Source organism: Stigmatopora argus, chromosome 10, assembly GCF_051989625.1.
Source record: "Stigmatopora argus isolate UIUO_Sarg chromosome 10, RoL_Sarg_1.0, whole genome shotgun sequence".
In the NCBI taxonomy this organism is placed as follows: Eukaryota; Metazoa; Chordata; class Actinopteri; order Syngnathiformes; family Syngnathidae; genus Stigmatopora; species Stigmatopora argus.
In genome coordinates, this window is record NC_135396.1 from 3,234,240 (window position 1) to 3,248,319 (window position 14,080).

Genomic DNA, 14,080 nt, shown 5'->3' on the forward strand with positions numbered 1-14,080 from the left:
TTCCTCCATCTTCCGGCATGCGGTCATCCCAATTTGGACCCGCAGTCAGTGCGGTTGTGCGACCCGGCCAGGCTGGCGGTGCTGTTGTTGTTGTGCGGGCCGGGCGTCCAGAAAAAGACGTAGTAAATGACCAGGATGAAAGCGGCCACGGACACGCAGAGGAAATAAGCGATGGCCATGGCCACTTTGACCCACACCTTGGCGGACATGCTGGCTTGCTTGGCGCGAGGTTCCCCCGGGTAGCTGGGCCTCCGCTTGGGGTCGCCGACGGCGCCCGAGGCGTTCAGCTTGTCCACGGTGATGCTGGCCCCGCCGTCGGTTGATTTCATCTCGCGAGCGGAGTCGCTTCTTCCACCGGCAAGGAGCTCATTTGAGGAGGGACGGGTCGGGGAGCCCAATTCCTAGGGTCTTGCGAAGACGGGCGTTGATTGGCTTGGGGCGACGTGAAGGGGGTTTTCTGCGCGTGTGTGCTTTTTTTGTCGCTCGTCCTCTGCGTGTTAGCGGGCGAACAAGTCCACTCAAGTAGGTCCTCCTAGCGCGGGACGGGACGCTGTTAAGTTAGCTCTTGGGCGGAGCAATGGTTTCCGGTTTGGGTTTCAACATTAAAAGCAGTGTTTCAAAGTAAAAGGAAGTCCGGGAAATGGAAGGCGTCATTCATAATTGGGATTTTGTTAAATGAATCCTTCTCACGAGCGTGTATTTTGGGTTCTGCTGTAGTCCTAAGTGGAGTTTTAATACCTTGAATGAGTCTTTTGACACATAATCAGTTTCATTTCAAATCTGTCTTTTTCAGTACTATGCTTTCATTTTCGTGCTGTGGGTGGTTTTGATTTTCTTCGATTTGTGGTATTTTAGACATTTTCTTCACATATTATCACTTAACCGCAGTTTAATGATTCACTCCTGTGGTCAACATTACTTGGGTAATAATGTGTTCACATAAACCACAGGTGTCAAAGTGGCGGCCCGGGGGCCAAATCTGGCCCACCGCATCATTTTGTGCAGCCCAAGAAAGTAAATCATGAGTGCCGACTTTCTGTTTTAGGATCAAATTCAAATGATTATAGATGATGTACAATATATTTCCTAATTTTCTCCTTTTTAAAATCAATCATTGCAATTTTTCAATCCATTTTTCTTTTGTTTTGTAAAATCTAAAAATAAATACACAAATATTTTCCATTTTCCACTTTAAAAAAATATTTTGTTTCCATTTGAAATTAAAAAAAACATGATTAAAAGACATTTTCCAATACTAAGAAGAAAAAAAGCTCAAATAATCATTGTTTTAGATCTATAAAAACTGACTCTTTATGGCTTTCGATCCAGTTCTTTTAATCCAATTTCAAAAAATAAAAAAAATCTAGATATTAGATGTAAAATGGTCCGGTCCACATGAAATAGAGTTGACGTTAATGCGGCCCGCGAACCAACCCGAATTTGACACCCCTGACATAAGCAGACAAAAAAGGGTCATATTTTGTCTTTTCCTCGTGAAACCTGCAAAGCAGTGACAAAAACAACATTGTGCCTTTGGTAAAAATTAATAAATAAATCAACACCCTTGCACTGATGATTCACTTTCCTGCAAGGTCGAAACGGGACACCGGCAGCGGCTTTAAAATTGTCAGCGCGATGGATTAACGGTTAGTGACGTGGCGCTTTCAAATATGGATTTAATATGCCGATCAGGTCTTGCTTTTTAATTGATGACAAGGAAACAAAGCGCCTTCTCGTCATGATGGAATGCTAAATGACAAAAAATTAATAAAACTGGTGGACGATATATCGTGATATTACATTGCACGATTCCTGTACGAGGTATCATCATCTTAAAGTGTTTTATCGGGATTAATCGCGATCAAATTGATTCCATTGCCAGATAGGAGCCAATACAAAGCACTACTGAACAATAAATCTTGCATCCCAAAGTTCAATTAACTTTATTGTAAATAATTTTCCTGCCCATTTAAATGATCTACTCCGAGTAGCAACTTATTCAATGACATGAATTGCAATAAACCGTCAAAACGACAAATTAAAGGACGGTAAAAATGCAGCCTTTCTCTTACATTTATAATGGACGCATGACTATACAACAGTCATAAGTCAAACAATTGTAATATTTCCTCCACAGTGATGAAAAGGAGTATAAAAACGGTGTCTTAAATGAACTTAGGCCGACTAAAGGGTAAAAACTCACTGCAGCCTTGAGATGGGTTGGTGGAGAGTGGGCGTGGCTTCGGCTGATTCCAGCAGCTGCTTTTAATGATTGGTTTTGCACCCCGCCAGAGATGGAGGGGAGGTGGGGGATAATGAAGGAAAAACATAAACAATATTAACCAGACAACCTTCTCTGAAGTCAGACAGTGTGAAAATCATTGCAGCAAGGCTTCTCGCGACCCATTTTGGGGGGAGGGGGCGCTCTCCAGCGTTGTTATATTCACTCTGTCAACACAAAGACAAAAAATAAAAATAAAATTGAATTACTTTCAGGCAGGATGTAAAACTGGAGTTAACTTGGGTAAAAACAACTCATTTTTTAAGCAAATTTAGTTCAACTGCCATCATTGGCAGCCAGTAAGTTGATTTCTGAAATACAGTAATCCCTCGAATATCACGGGTAATGCAGACCAGACAGAAAAATCACTGAGTAGGGTCCTAGTAGCAAAAAGGGCTACCGCTTAAGAGTTTCGGCGTAGATTTTCAGAATTTTATGAACTTTTAAAAAATGAATTAAAAAAAAAATAATAATTAATAGTGGCAAAGTAGTGAATTCGCGATAATCGAGGGATTACTGTAACTTTAAAACCATGAAGACATTAGAAAAGTTGCCATTCCATTTTTCAATGGGTAAGTTACTGTGGTCAATTTAAAAACAGTTCTTTTTCAGATCCGGTTTGTCTAGAACTGTCAACAGCAACCAATTAATTAACTTAATATAGCACATTCACATCAGAGCCACCAGCATGTTATTAACCTGTCACCTGATTTTTCTGAGTTTCTTTATCATTGGAAAAATGTATTATCTTGTACAAGATGTTTAAGCAAATGATTTTTTTTGTAAGTCTAAAATGTATCATAGTAGGGAGAAAAGAATTGGTTAAATTGCACTAGTCGAGCTTTTGACATAGTGCTGTATTGTATCACACTGTAGGCAATGTTTATACATATGAACGTCTGCTCTGGAGTAATTCTCCAAAATGGATTCCCCACTTAGGCATTGGTTTGCAATCCATCTCGAGACTTAATTCAATCAGGCTTCGGCACTTTGCTGATTTCCTGTCAAAAACCTAATTGTGCCTCTCATCTCGCCATTTCTCCGATTTCCTGTTGCCTCCCCCGAGTCGGCTTAGAACAACAAAAGTAAGGAGTCTACGCCGCATTGAGGTTTGGTGACTTTGCTAATGGTTGGTCTGAAACTCGCACGATGTGAGTCTAGGGACTTTGGTTTCGCCACTCTTGATTCCTGGCAGTGAGCGGCGAAAGTTGTGGCTAAATCCTTATTTTTCAGTCTCGAATAATCGCCATCAACACTCCCGTCTAAGTGGATTGCACATCCAAGCCATATTTTTTTTGTAATATTTAGTTATATAATATAGTTTTATGACATAGAAAAATAAAAGTGTATTTTATGATGTGTAGTAATCATACCTGTCAACCTCTGCCGATAACTGCCCTTATAAATGATTATGATTCCCCTTACAAACCCACAAAAAACCTTACAAACACCGTACGAGTCGTACAGTGTTTGTAAGGTATAATTGCATAATTGATTGAATTAGTAATAAAAGACCTGAGATGGGCTGTTCGGACGACATCTCCGGTGTAGTGGCGTCATCGGTTTTTGCGTCGCTGGCGTCATCGCTTTTTACGTCATCGCGGAGGTCATCGTTTTTTGCGTCGCTGGCGTCATGGCTTTTTGCGTCATCGCTTTTGGTGTCGCTGAGGTCATCGTTTTTTGCGTCGCTGGGATCATCGCTTTTTGCGTCGCTGGGATCATCGCTTTTTGCATCATCGCTTTTTGCATCATCGCTTTTTGCATCATCGCTTTTTCCATCATCGCTTTTTCCATCATCGCTTTTTCCATCATCGCTTTTTCCATCATCGCTTTTTCCATCATCGCTTTTTCCATCATCGCTTTTTGCGTCGCTGGCGTCATAGTTGTTCTGGTCATTGTCGGCCGTCTCCCGTTCTGCCTCGATTGGGCTTCCTTCGTCGGCGGGTTCGCTCACCAGGACAGTGGGCGTGGCCGGCGAAGGACTTTCAGCTTCGCCTACAAGACATTAAAATGACTGGTCTGATACACGCGCCCCGTCACTTTAACATTGTTTACAACCTCGCACGTCGGCCGCACCCTGCTCGCGTTCGCTGACGTCCGGCGAGTCGGACGGAGCCCGTTCGGACTCTGTCTCCATTGACATGTTCGTCGGGAGCGAGTCCGCTTCTGTCGCCATTGACGTGTCCGTCGGGAGCGAGTCTGCTTCTGACGCCACGACTTCCGTCTCTCCCGGCGGTGGCGAAACCGGCGGCGTGACTGAGTGGACTGAAAAAAAAAATTAATCTCCTTTGAAATTCAAACGTGCAAAGCTCACAATATAGAGGATTAGACATCCTTTTGTGTTAATGGTTGCGTAATACTCATGTGCGACTTATAGTCCGAGATATACGGTCATTGGAAAACCGAGCAAAAGAAGCACCTACCTGCGTCTGGCTTGTCGGGTTGGCCGGTCTCTTCCTGCTCATTCCTCTGAGGGGGGCTGCTCACAGCACTCGGGGGTTTCGGGGGGCTATCCCCTCCCACGCTGCTCCTGGGCGAAATCATCTCCATTTCCTCCCCCCAGTCCGACACGGGCCGGTGTCCTTCCGGAAGCTGGAAGGGACTGATGGGCTTCCCCGCCGGTGGGGGATTCTGCGCGACGACCCGGGGCGAGGGGATGCGGAGCCTGGGTCTCGGGGTCCGCTTTTCCCGGGGGCTTCGGATGGGGGAGCGGCCGTCTTCGCGGACTTCCTCTCTGCCGTCGTCCTTCTTGCAATCTTCGCCGGACAGTTCCTCGTCACCCTCGCTGGCGTCTTCCCACTGGTCGTCGTCTTGCTCTTCCTCTTCCGCGGGCTCTTCTTTGTCTTCCATTTCCTCCGCCTGCGAGACACAGCGAGAGGGACGGGAAGTTCAAATGTGACTGTGACTTTCCTCGCTTCCTATTGGTCGGTCACCTTTCGCTCTGGTTCCGGAACGGACGCATCCTTTTCTGGTTTGGATTGGTCTTTCTTCTCCTTCTCCTCGTCTTCTTTCTCGCCTTCCCAGCGGTTGTCGTGCATACTGCAAAAATTCATTGATTGGTTTGATTATCCATGACCGTATTTTCTCGCATATTAGCCACCTCCGCATATAAGCCCTACCCTTAAAATGGCCTTAAAATTGTTGAATTTCACAATTTATCTTGTTATATTCACTCTGTCCACACAAAGACAAAAAAATAAAAATAAAATAGAATTACTTTCAGGCAGGATGTTGAACTGGAGCTAACTTGGGTAAAAAACATTAAGCGGATTTCGCCACGAAGGGTCCTAGTAGCAAAAAGGGCTTCCGCTTATGAGTTCCGGCGTAGATTTTCACATTATGAACTTTTAAAAAATGAATACATATTTTTAAAAATAATTAATAGTGGCAAAGTAGTGAATTCGCGATAATCGAGGGATTACTGTAACTTTAAAACCATTAAGACATTAGAGTTTACAAGTTGCCATTCCATTGTATAAGACGCCCCCTGATTCACAATTTTCACCTCCATATTCATGGTTTAAATAGGGAGTACAAATGTGTTACTTTGAAGGGAAAATCTTAAGAAAATAGACAAATTCAAAAAGTCAGTCATGTGAGCAGTACAACCAGGAAGTGTGTGTATCCGTCTAGTTTATCATCCCGAGGTAAGATGGCGGCGCCCTGAGCGAGCAATGGCAGGCATATGCGAGTTTTTTCACGTTTTATGCCAGATTAAAAAAAAAAATCTCACGAATTTCATTCATAGACGTCAAAATAAATGTAATTAACCAGTTAATCTGTTTATCTATTCTCTATCTCGAAATAAATGATTGTATCAGCTGCATTGTCTTGCGTTGTCGTCTTACCTGTAGCTGGGTTTCCCTCCTCGGCCCTTCCCTCGGTTGCGCTCCCCTCGGGGCCCCTGGGACCTGCCCTGGGAGAGGAAGTCACCGAATGTGGACCCTTTGGGGGGCCGCTTGCCATCGTCTGCTTGGAAACACATGGATGAAAAATGTCAGATTCAAAATAAGAGAACAGTCGATAAGATAAGTAGCATGCGCGCGTATTCGTTTGCGCAATAGAGGGGCTACCGCACTATATAGACCACATATAGTGCCACGTTCTGTAATTGATATCAGAACAATACCGCTTTTCAGTTCCAACCCTATTTCTAATCTCAGAGACCTTTAACCTCCTTACTCCCAAATGTAATCACTTCAGTGTAATATTACAAACCAATCCTGCAAGTTTGCATGCATACAACTTTTCTGTCGTGCGAGTCAATATTTTGATCATGGTTGCAGTACCTTTTCTGGCCATCACTATTTTTTATTTTAAAATTGCTCCTTTAGCAGATATACAAACAAAACGAACTTTGGGGGGGGGGGCGGAGTGTAAAAAGGAGGTGATGACGCGCAGGAGAGATGAGGGTGACACAGGCTGAAAGCTTATCCTGGATGAGGAAGGCGACAGCAGATAAGAGGTTGAAGAGCCAGGCGGAAGGTGATGAAAAGGTTGCCTGGAGAAGGCGGGGAAGCGGGATCAGCGAGGGGAGGAAAAGTCGCAACGAGCCTGCAGTCGTTCCGCCTATTAAGTCGCAGCCAGTGATGTCATAAAGACGCCACGTCCCCGACTTAAGGAGTCTGGCACAAAAAGAAGCAGTCGGGCGGCGCTAAAAATAATTATTTGGCTTTGGACCTCCACATTATTCACCGTTGCAGCCAAAAACTATTCACCTACATCTTGATAACAAGACCATGCATATTTAAGAGAGTGTGAATGCCTGACTGTGTTTAGAGTGAGTCTTCTGCAAACATAATAAGCAAAACAAAACGTACCAAGTTCATTCACACAATTCTAATAGAAAGCGATTATGTAACATCGCTTAAAGCAGGGGTGTCAGACTCGGGTTGGTTTGCGGGCCGCTTTAACATCAACTTGATTTCACGTGGGCCGGACCATTTTAGATATAATATTTAGATTTGTTTATAAATGGATTAAAAATCCCTGAATATTCAGTTTTTTATAGATCTAAAACAATGTTTATTGTAGCTTTTTTATATATATTTAAATTTTACAAAATGATTTTTGAACTAAAAACACAGAAAAAAATGATTAAAAAATTACAATTATTGATTTAAAAGGGGGGAAAATCAGGAAATGTAATATACATCTATACTGCATTTGAATTTGATCCTAAAACAGAAAGTCGGCACTCATGATTTACTTACTCGGGCCGCACCAAATGATGTGGCGGGCCAGATTTGGCCCCCGGGCCACCACTTTGACACATGTGCACTAAAGGAAGCATTTGACTCAACGGCTGTCATTGAAAGTGATTGAAGTCCGTTCTGGACTCGACTCCCTCCCTCAGATGTTTCCATATTTTAGCTCACGGGTTAGCGGAGAGCCACGTGTGGCTCCTGAGCCGTTGGCTCCCTAGCCCTGCACTAAAAGAATAATTCACGGCCAAACGTCCAACAAATTTGGGGTGGGAAAATCAGGCAAAAATGGAAAAAAACATTTTTTTTCCTGGTGGTGCATGCATGAAATGGGCACACACACACACACACACACACACACGGTGCAAACGTCAGCAGACCACATTGCGGTCTAACCTGAAGCTCTGCCCCGGGGCTCGCTGCCAAAGCTACGCCCTCGGGCTGCAGAAGAAAACACAAAAAGACACGAGCCCGTCATTGGTGCGAGGAAACGACTTTGTGGATGCATTGTGGGTCATCGCTCATCTCTCACTACGAACGAGAAACACTTCAAAGGTCCCCGGGAAGAGCTCGACGGCACTTTGGGGGGGGGGGAACGCAGCTGTCCACTTAGCTAATGAGCTTAACGACCGCGACTCACGTGAGGAGACACGTGCACGTGACATTGACAAAAGTGTTGGGATGTCGATGTAAAGAAATTGCGAAGCCGCGAGGAAAGCGCTTCCCTTCGAGGAATGTCAGGCCGCTAGCGTACCGGCTGAGTTACGACGACGGACGGCGTCATACCTCTCCTGCTTCCACTCTGCTCTAGCGCGCCGCCATCGACAGCCACGTTTGCTTCCTCCTTGAACCTGTCGGCGGCCAAACAAGACATTTGCTGTCAGGAAAAAGCCAAATAAACAAACGCTAGCTGAACTTTGAATTTCAAGTGAGGTTAGTCAGGCTTTCCTCCTGGGCTTTATAAACCTAGCGGGCAGCCAGGCTTTTCGTTATTTTCTCAAAACACAATGGGCTACGGCGGATGAGCGGCATAAAGAGTGCGTAGTGGATCGTACCTTCCCGTTTGTGCGCCATTTAATATACCCCTGCCGTTTAATATACCCGGGTATATTAAGTGGGGGGGTGGGGGGGGGGGGGTATATTAAACAGCAAAATACAGTAGTTGTCTGTCTCCTCGTGCCCTGTGATTGGCTGGCCACCAATTCAGGGTGTCCCCCGCCTTTAGCGTGATGTCAGCTGGGATAGGCTCCAGCACCCCCCCATCACCCTTGTGAGGATAAAGCGGTTCAGAAAATGAGATGAGACAATGGGCCACTGGCGGACTTCGCTCTCTGTGGGTTTACTTTATAATAAAAATTGGCTTAATTAATTAATTTAACTAAAAAAAAATACCCCATCAAGAGCTGGTGTCCATCATATTTTGGGTCAGGAAGCCCACACAGGAACATTATTATTATTACTGGCATTCCTGACCCAAAATGACCATATATGTGGAAGCCACATCTTCCAGTAGCACATTTTCTTACATGTTGTCAGTTTTCTGCATGTCCCACTCCCTCCTCCACTGTCCCGTGGCATTGCGGTGACGCGCCAGTCGCTCCTCGTCGATTTCCTGGCGTTCCTTCTTCCAGCGCAGGTACTCGGCTCGCTCGCGGCCCGTCATGGACATGGTCATGTCCGTCGAGCCTTTGGGGCCGGGTCGCCGGCTCTAAAAAGGAAGAAAATCATACCACGTCGTGCCATGGAACACAGCGGGAATCTGTTTTTTGTTTTTGTTTTTTTTTTAACTCACAGTCCACTCTTTCTCTAGCTCGCCGCCGGTCTTGACATTGTCAAAGTCTAGACCGCCCCAGTTGCGGACGTGTCTCCTGCTGCCCTCCTTGCGGTCCGCGTCCACAACCGGGCCGGAGCGACGCGGGTCGTCCAAAAAGTTGCGGAGGGGCTTATCACCATCAGCCTGAGGAGACATCATTTCAGTTCGGGAAGAAGAAAGGGTGGCCCCTGGTGGCACACGTGGTCATTACATGCACGTTGCAGAGCACAAATTCCAAATGAGTGTTATACCCGCTGTCCTCTCTCGTACTCGGCTATTTTCTCCATTTCCTCGTTCATTTTTTCAATGTTTTGCCGCCTCTTCTCCTCCCATTCCTGTGGGGGAATAAAAACAGGTAAGATTTATATTTGGACTATAAATGTACATTGGTGACAGAAATGATGCCCTATGAAGTTGGCTGTTTTTTGACAGTGTGATTTTATATTTACAAATCAGACGTATATTAGGTCATATTAAAATGAATCCGCTCAAATAATTTAAAAAAAGACAATAGACCGTTTTTGTTTTCAAAATAAAATGAGGGAAAAAATATCCAAATGAAGAAAATGGATTGCTTTTTCTTTTGAAACTAAAAAAACAAAAATCTAAAAATTCCATATATTTAGGTCAAGGTCTCATAACAATGAATTGTATAAATCAAAAATAGTCGATAATGATCGATTGTTTCAATCCTTTTGATAACCCATGTGTTCTCGATAAGTCAAATAGTCCTAGCACCCCAATTTATCAAAAATACAAGCATATTTACTTTGGATTTCCTGTCACCACCGCCTGGCGTCCCTTCTGCATCTGCATCTCCTCCGCCTCCTCTTCCTCCTCCTCCTCTTCCTCTTCCAGGTCCACTACCACCACCTCCTCCTCCTCCTCCCTCTCCTCTTCCCCTCCTGCCTCCTCGTCGTCCCCCCGCTTCACCTGGCTCGCCATCCCTGGGCGTACGCGGTTCCCGCGTTCTCCTTTCCTGACGGACCCCGCCGCCGCCTCCTCCTCCTCTGGGGGTCGCCCCCCACGCCATCCGCCCCGAGCCGGTCCTCCTGGGGGGGCTGCGATTGTCAGCGGGTCCTCGGGGGACGTCGCCCTCTTCCGACGTCCTCCGTCCGCGAGGGGCGCTGGGCTTCCAGTCGTCTACTATGCGCTTGTCCTGCAGGAAGCGGCCATTCTTTGTGATGTTTGTCATTTTATAAACAAAATTGGTACTTACTCCCCCCGCAGGGGACTTGGAGACGTCGACGGTAATGCTGAAGTTTTCTTTTTCCGCCCTCCTGCGGTCTCCGGGCTCCGCCGGCTCGTGGGCGCGGGGTTTCCGTGGAGTGGTGATGGCAATTCCTTCCTGTTCTGCCCGCTTCTTGTCCTCTTCAATTTCCTGTTGGCAAACCAAATCGCACGCCCATCAAACATCTCGAGGCATCCATTTTGTCTTTGTGAGGGTTGGCCACGTACTTGATATCGCTTGACCAGAGCTTCATTCTTCTTCTTCAGTGCTTCGATCCGTCGGTCCAATTCGGCGTCCTTCTCTTCCTTGGTCTTGAGTTCCGTAGTTGACAACTGAGGCACAAAAATAAAGAGAAAGTTAGAAGAAATAAAATAACAGAAAAAGAAACGATATAAAAAGACAAACTTGTGTAAAGAGGGAACTACAAGAAGAAATAAGGGTGGAAAAAATGAAAGAAACTGAACAGGGCAAAAAAAAAACAATAAAAGCGTAAATACAAAACAAGATGGAGGCCAATAAAGAACAGACGAACACGTGGCTGAGGAGTTAAAAAATGACAAATTACAATGGGGTGACAAAGAGCGATGACAGAAGAAAAATTATAATTCAGGTTCTATGTTCTGCAATGCAATGTGTTTTTTTTAAATGGAGTAACTCACCATGGTTGCCTCTGTCTTGTCATACACGAGCTGTGGGCTGAATGTGGTTGCTGTTTTGGAAAAAAAAATACATTAACCATTAGTTCCTTCAATGACCATTTAAACCTTTTCCAATGTAAAATTGATTAGCCGCTTGGCTTTAACTATAATGACCCTCTTTTGTCATCTTATTTCTCCCAACAAATAGCCTTCATTGTCCTAACCATTTAAAAAAATAATTACAAATCAAAAGGTGGTATTTTTTGCTGTGGTTGTTATTTGGTTTGTAGAAATACTTTATGTACTCAATGCAGAAAAGTTAATGTGAATGATGTACCCTGTTTAAAAATGTGATGTTTTACCAGGCCACATTCATTTATTCATTTTCCGTACCGATTATTCTTACAAGGGTTGCGGGGGTGCTGGAGCCTATCCCAGCCAATTGTGGGCAGTAGGTGGGGGACACCCTGAATTGGTGGCCAGCCAATCACAGGGCACACTGACATGAACAACCATTCACGACACTTGCACCTTGGCACAATTTGAAGTGTTCGTAGGCCACATTTCATTAGAAAATAAATGATTTGGCAATTTCATGCTCTGGTGTCGATTTTAAAATGATGAAATGGGACCCCAAACATGACTTTCCTTTATGTCCAGGATCACAACATTAGCTTTATTTACTCATATTGCCACGAATGACGTTAAACGCAAACGCAGCCGACATATTTGCATTTTATTCAACGTGGCGCTTCGTGTAGCTATTTTCGTTTGAATTAGTACATTAATCTGAGCCCAGGTGAAGTAAACAGATATATTGGCGCCTTTTGCGCATGCGTGGAAGCAAATCCTTCAGATGCGCCGCCAACGAGCTAAAGTAGCGCGAATTTGTGTCAAGCAATGCTAACACATTATAGCAAGGAGGAGATATTTTAGAAACACACACATTTTGAGCAAGGAAATATTTTAGAAACACTCCCAATTAACTGAAGAATGCTTCCTACTAGCTTTATACGACGAATGTCTGACTTGGACGTAACGTAAGCACAACGAGCCATGACACAAAGCGCACAAGACGAACCGAAAGAGCACCGAAACGGGTATAATGCATTAAAACAAGCGCGTTAAAATACAACTACAGCCCTTATAGAAGTACTTTTATATTTTTGTATGAAATAATTACCTCGTCTCGGTGTGCTGGCGAGGAGTTTGTACTCGTCGCTCCCTGCCACATCCAGCACCTTGAGTGTCCCTTGTCTAGCTCACTTCCTGCCAAAAAGTGAGCCACATGAGGCGGATTTAAAGGGGAAGTAACGCTATTTTTGTATGATCTTGATTCGAGATCGGTTTATATAATCACGTGATCTACGATGAATGTGATGTCATATTGCGTATGTGTTGGCTGTTTCCGTTTCTTTTCTATTTAAATAATAACAAATGTGACTTTTAAAGCATTTTAACGGTAGTACGGGACATTTCCAACAGATAGCGCTAGTTAGCTTCTGTAAGGAAGTACAGAATGCAAACTGTTTAGATTTATATTCAGTATTTTTCTACTTGCACACAATAAATGACAGTATCCGTGTATTGTATCATATCACAGTGTTCAATAAATATAAATTATGCCTATTTCTGTTGCATGTAAATATTTTAAGACAAGCTTAAATATTTGTTTTATTTTTGAAGAAAACAGATCCTATAGTTAAAAAAACTGGATGTGATAAAAGATAAGATGAGAACAATTTTCAGTTTGGTCTGACAGTTGTTTTTAAACTCAATAAAACATTGAACATTTGTCATATTTGTCCTGACTGCTGTAGCTGTATTAACCCTTTATAGGAAAAATTCTTATATTTAGTCATGTCAGGGTTTGGACGTCTAGCCCCGTCAATGGCAGCCGACAAGTTCATTAAGTGATTTAAAAAGGGTTATATTTTTTTTGTTGAACAATTAACTGACAATTAAGATGTATCTATGTTAAGCTAACTCTCTGCTAGACTTGTTTTCAATTAGTAGGTCACACAAAGGTGACACATGACTTGAGTGGTATGACATAAGGTGACCAATATGATTACATAAAATGTGGAAGTTCAACCTGATGACATGTTTGCGATTGTCATCGGTGCTCGTCCGTCCGCGTCAATCGCCTTCCTCGTCAAAGGAGGCGGACGCGCGCGAGGGTGCCGAGCGATGATCTCATTGTTGAGGGAGCCAAACAAGTTCTCGGGAGACAACACCAGAGCCCTTGAGGTTGCGATCACGGAGAGATGACACCGACGGCGGCCACTTTTGTTTACACACAAGGCCGTCTCCAGGGCGGGGGTAGTGGGGGGGTGAAAAACTTTTCAGTCTCTTTTTGTCTCCGGGCAGTTTTCACATGCGCTAGCCAACGGCACTTACGTTTCTGCCAGCTTTAAGCACTTTAACCTTAATTGGCCTTTGATGAGTAGGTGACTATTTTTGGTCATTTAACTGTAATATCAATTATCGTGGTCGGTACACTTCCAAATTAATTTTGGGTCATTTTCTGGTCATTTTGGCACATTTAAGGTCCACTTCTGGTTGATTTTGGGATCAGTTTTGCGTTCATTTTGGGGCATTACGGATCAATTTTTAGACTATTCCTGATTTAGTCACATTTATGATCACTTGTTGTTGATTCTGAGTCACTTCCTCTTGATTTAGGGCAACATTTCAGTTTGTTTCCCTTCCCTTCCTGTCGATTTAGATTCAATTCTAGGTCATTTCATGTTTTGGGAAATTCCTGGATGACTTCCTATTGGTTTTGGGGTATTTCTGAATCACATGCTCTTCATTTGGGGGTATTTCCATGAGACCCCTGCAAAATTGACCAAAACATTGCAACATGCTAACAAAATGTTAACTCAGTACTATTGCTAACGCCCCCTCTTC

The 14,080-nt window shown here is 44.1% G+C and overlaps 1 protein-coding gene across 4 annotated transcripts; it reads right to left on the reverse strand.

The window, feature by feature from the left end:
* Positions 1 to 1,919: 1,919 nt before the first annotated feature.
* On the reverse strand, positions 1,920 to 12,469 carry ccdc9 (coiled-coil domain containing 9). Of its 4 annotated transcripts, none has more exons than XM_077611781.1 (16): positions 12,351 to 12,469; positions 11,189 to 11,238; positions 10,757 to 10,861; positions 10,518 to 10,679; positions 10,068 to 10,457; positions 9,550 to 9,633; positions 9,278 to 9,442; positions 9,012 to 9,193; positions 8,272 to 8,336; positions 7,882 to 7,926; positions 6,130 to 6,250; positions 5,215 to 5,320; positions 4,705 to 5,140; positions 4,358 to 4,546; positions 3,797 to 4,276; positions 1,920 to 2,448 (listed from the first exon to the last, which is right to left on the reverse strand). In XM_077611781.1, exons 2-16 carry the CDS (start codon positions 11,189 to 11,191, stop codon positions 2,444 to 2,446), a joined length of 2,538 nt encoding a protein of 845 aa, XP_077467907.1. In that variant the 5' UTR covers positions 11,192 to 11,238; positions 12,351 to 12,469; the 3' UTR covers positions 1,920 to 2,443. The 4 variants fall into 4 exon arrangements, with proteins under 4 accessions (XP_077467907.1, XP_077467906.1, XP_077467908.1 ...); XM_077611780.1 differs by having other exon boundaries at positions 4,340 to 4,546; XM_077611782.1 differs by lacking the exon at positions 7,882 to 7,926 and having other exon boundaries at positions 4,340 to 4,546; positions 6,130 to 6,253.
* Positions 12,470 to 14,080: the final 1,611 nt, after the last annotated feature.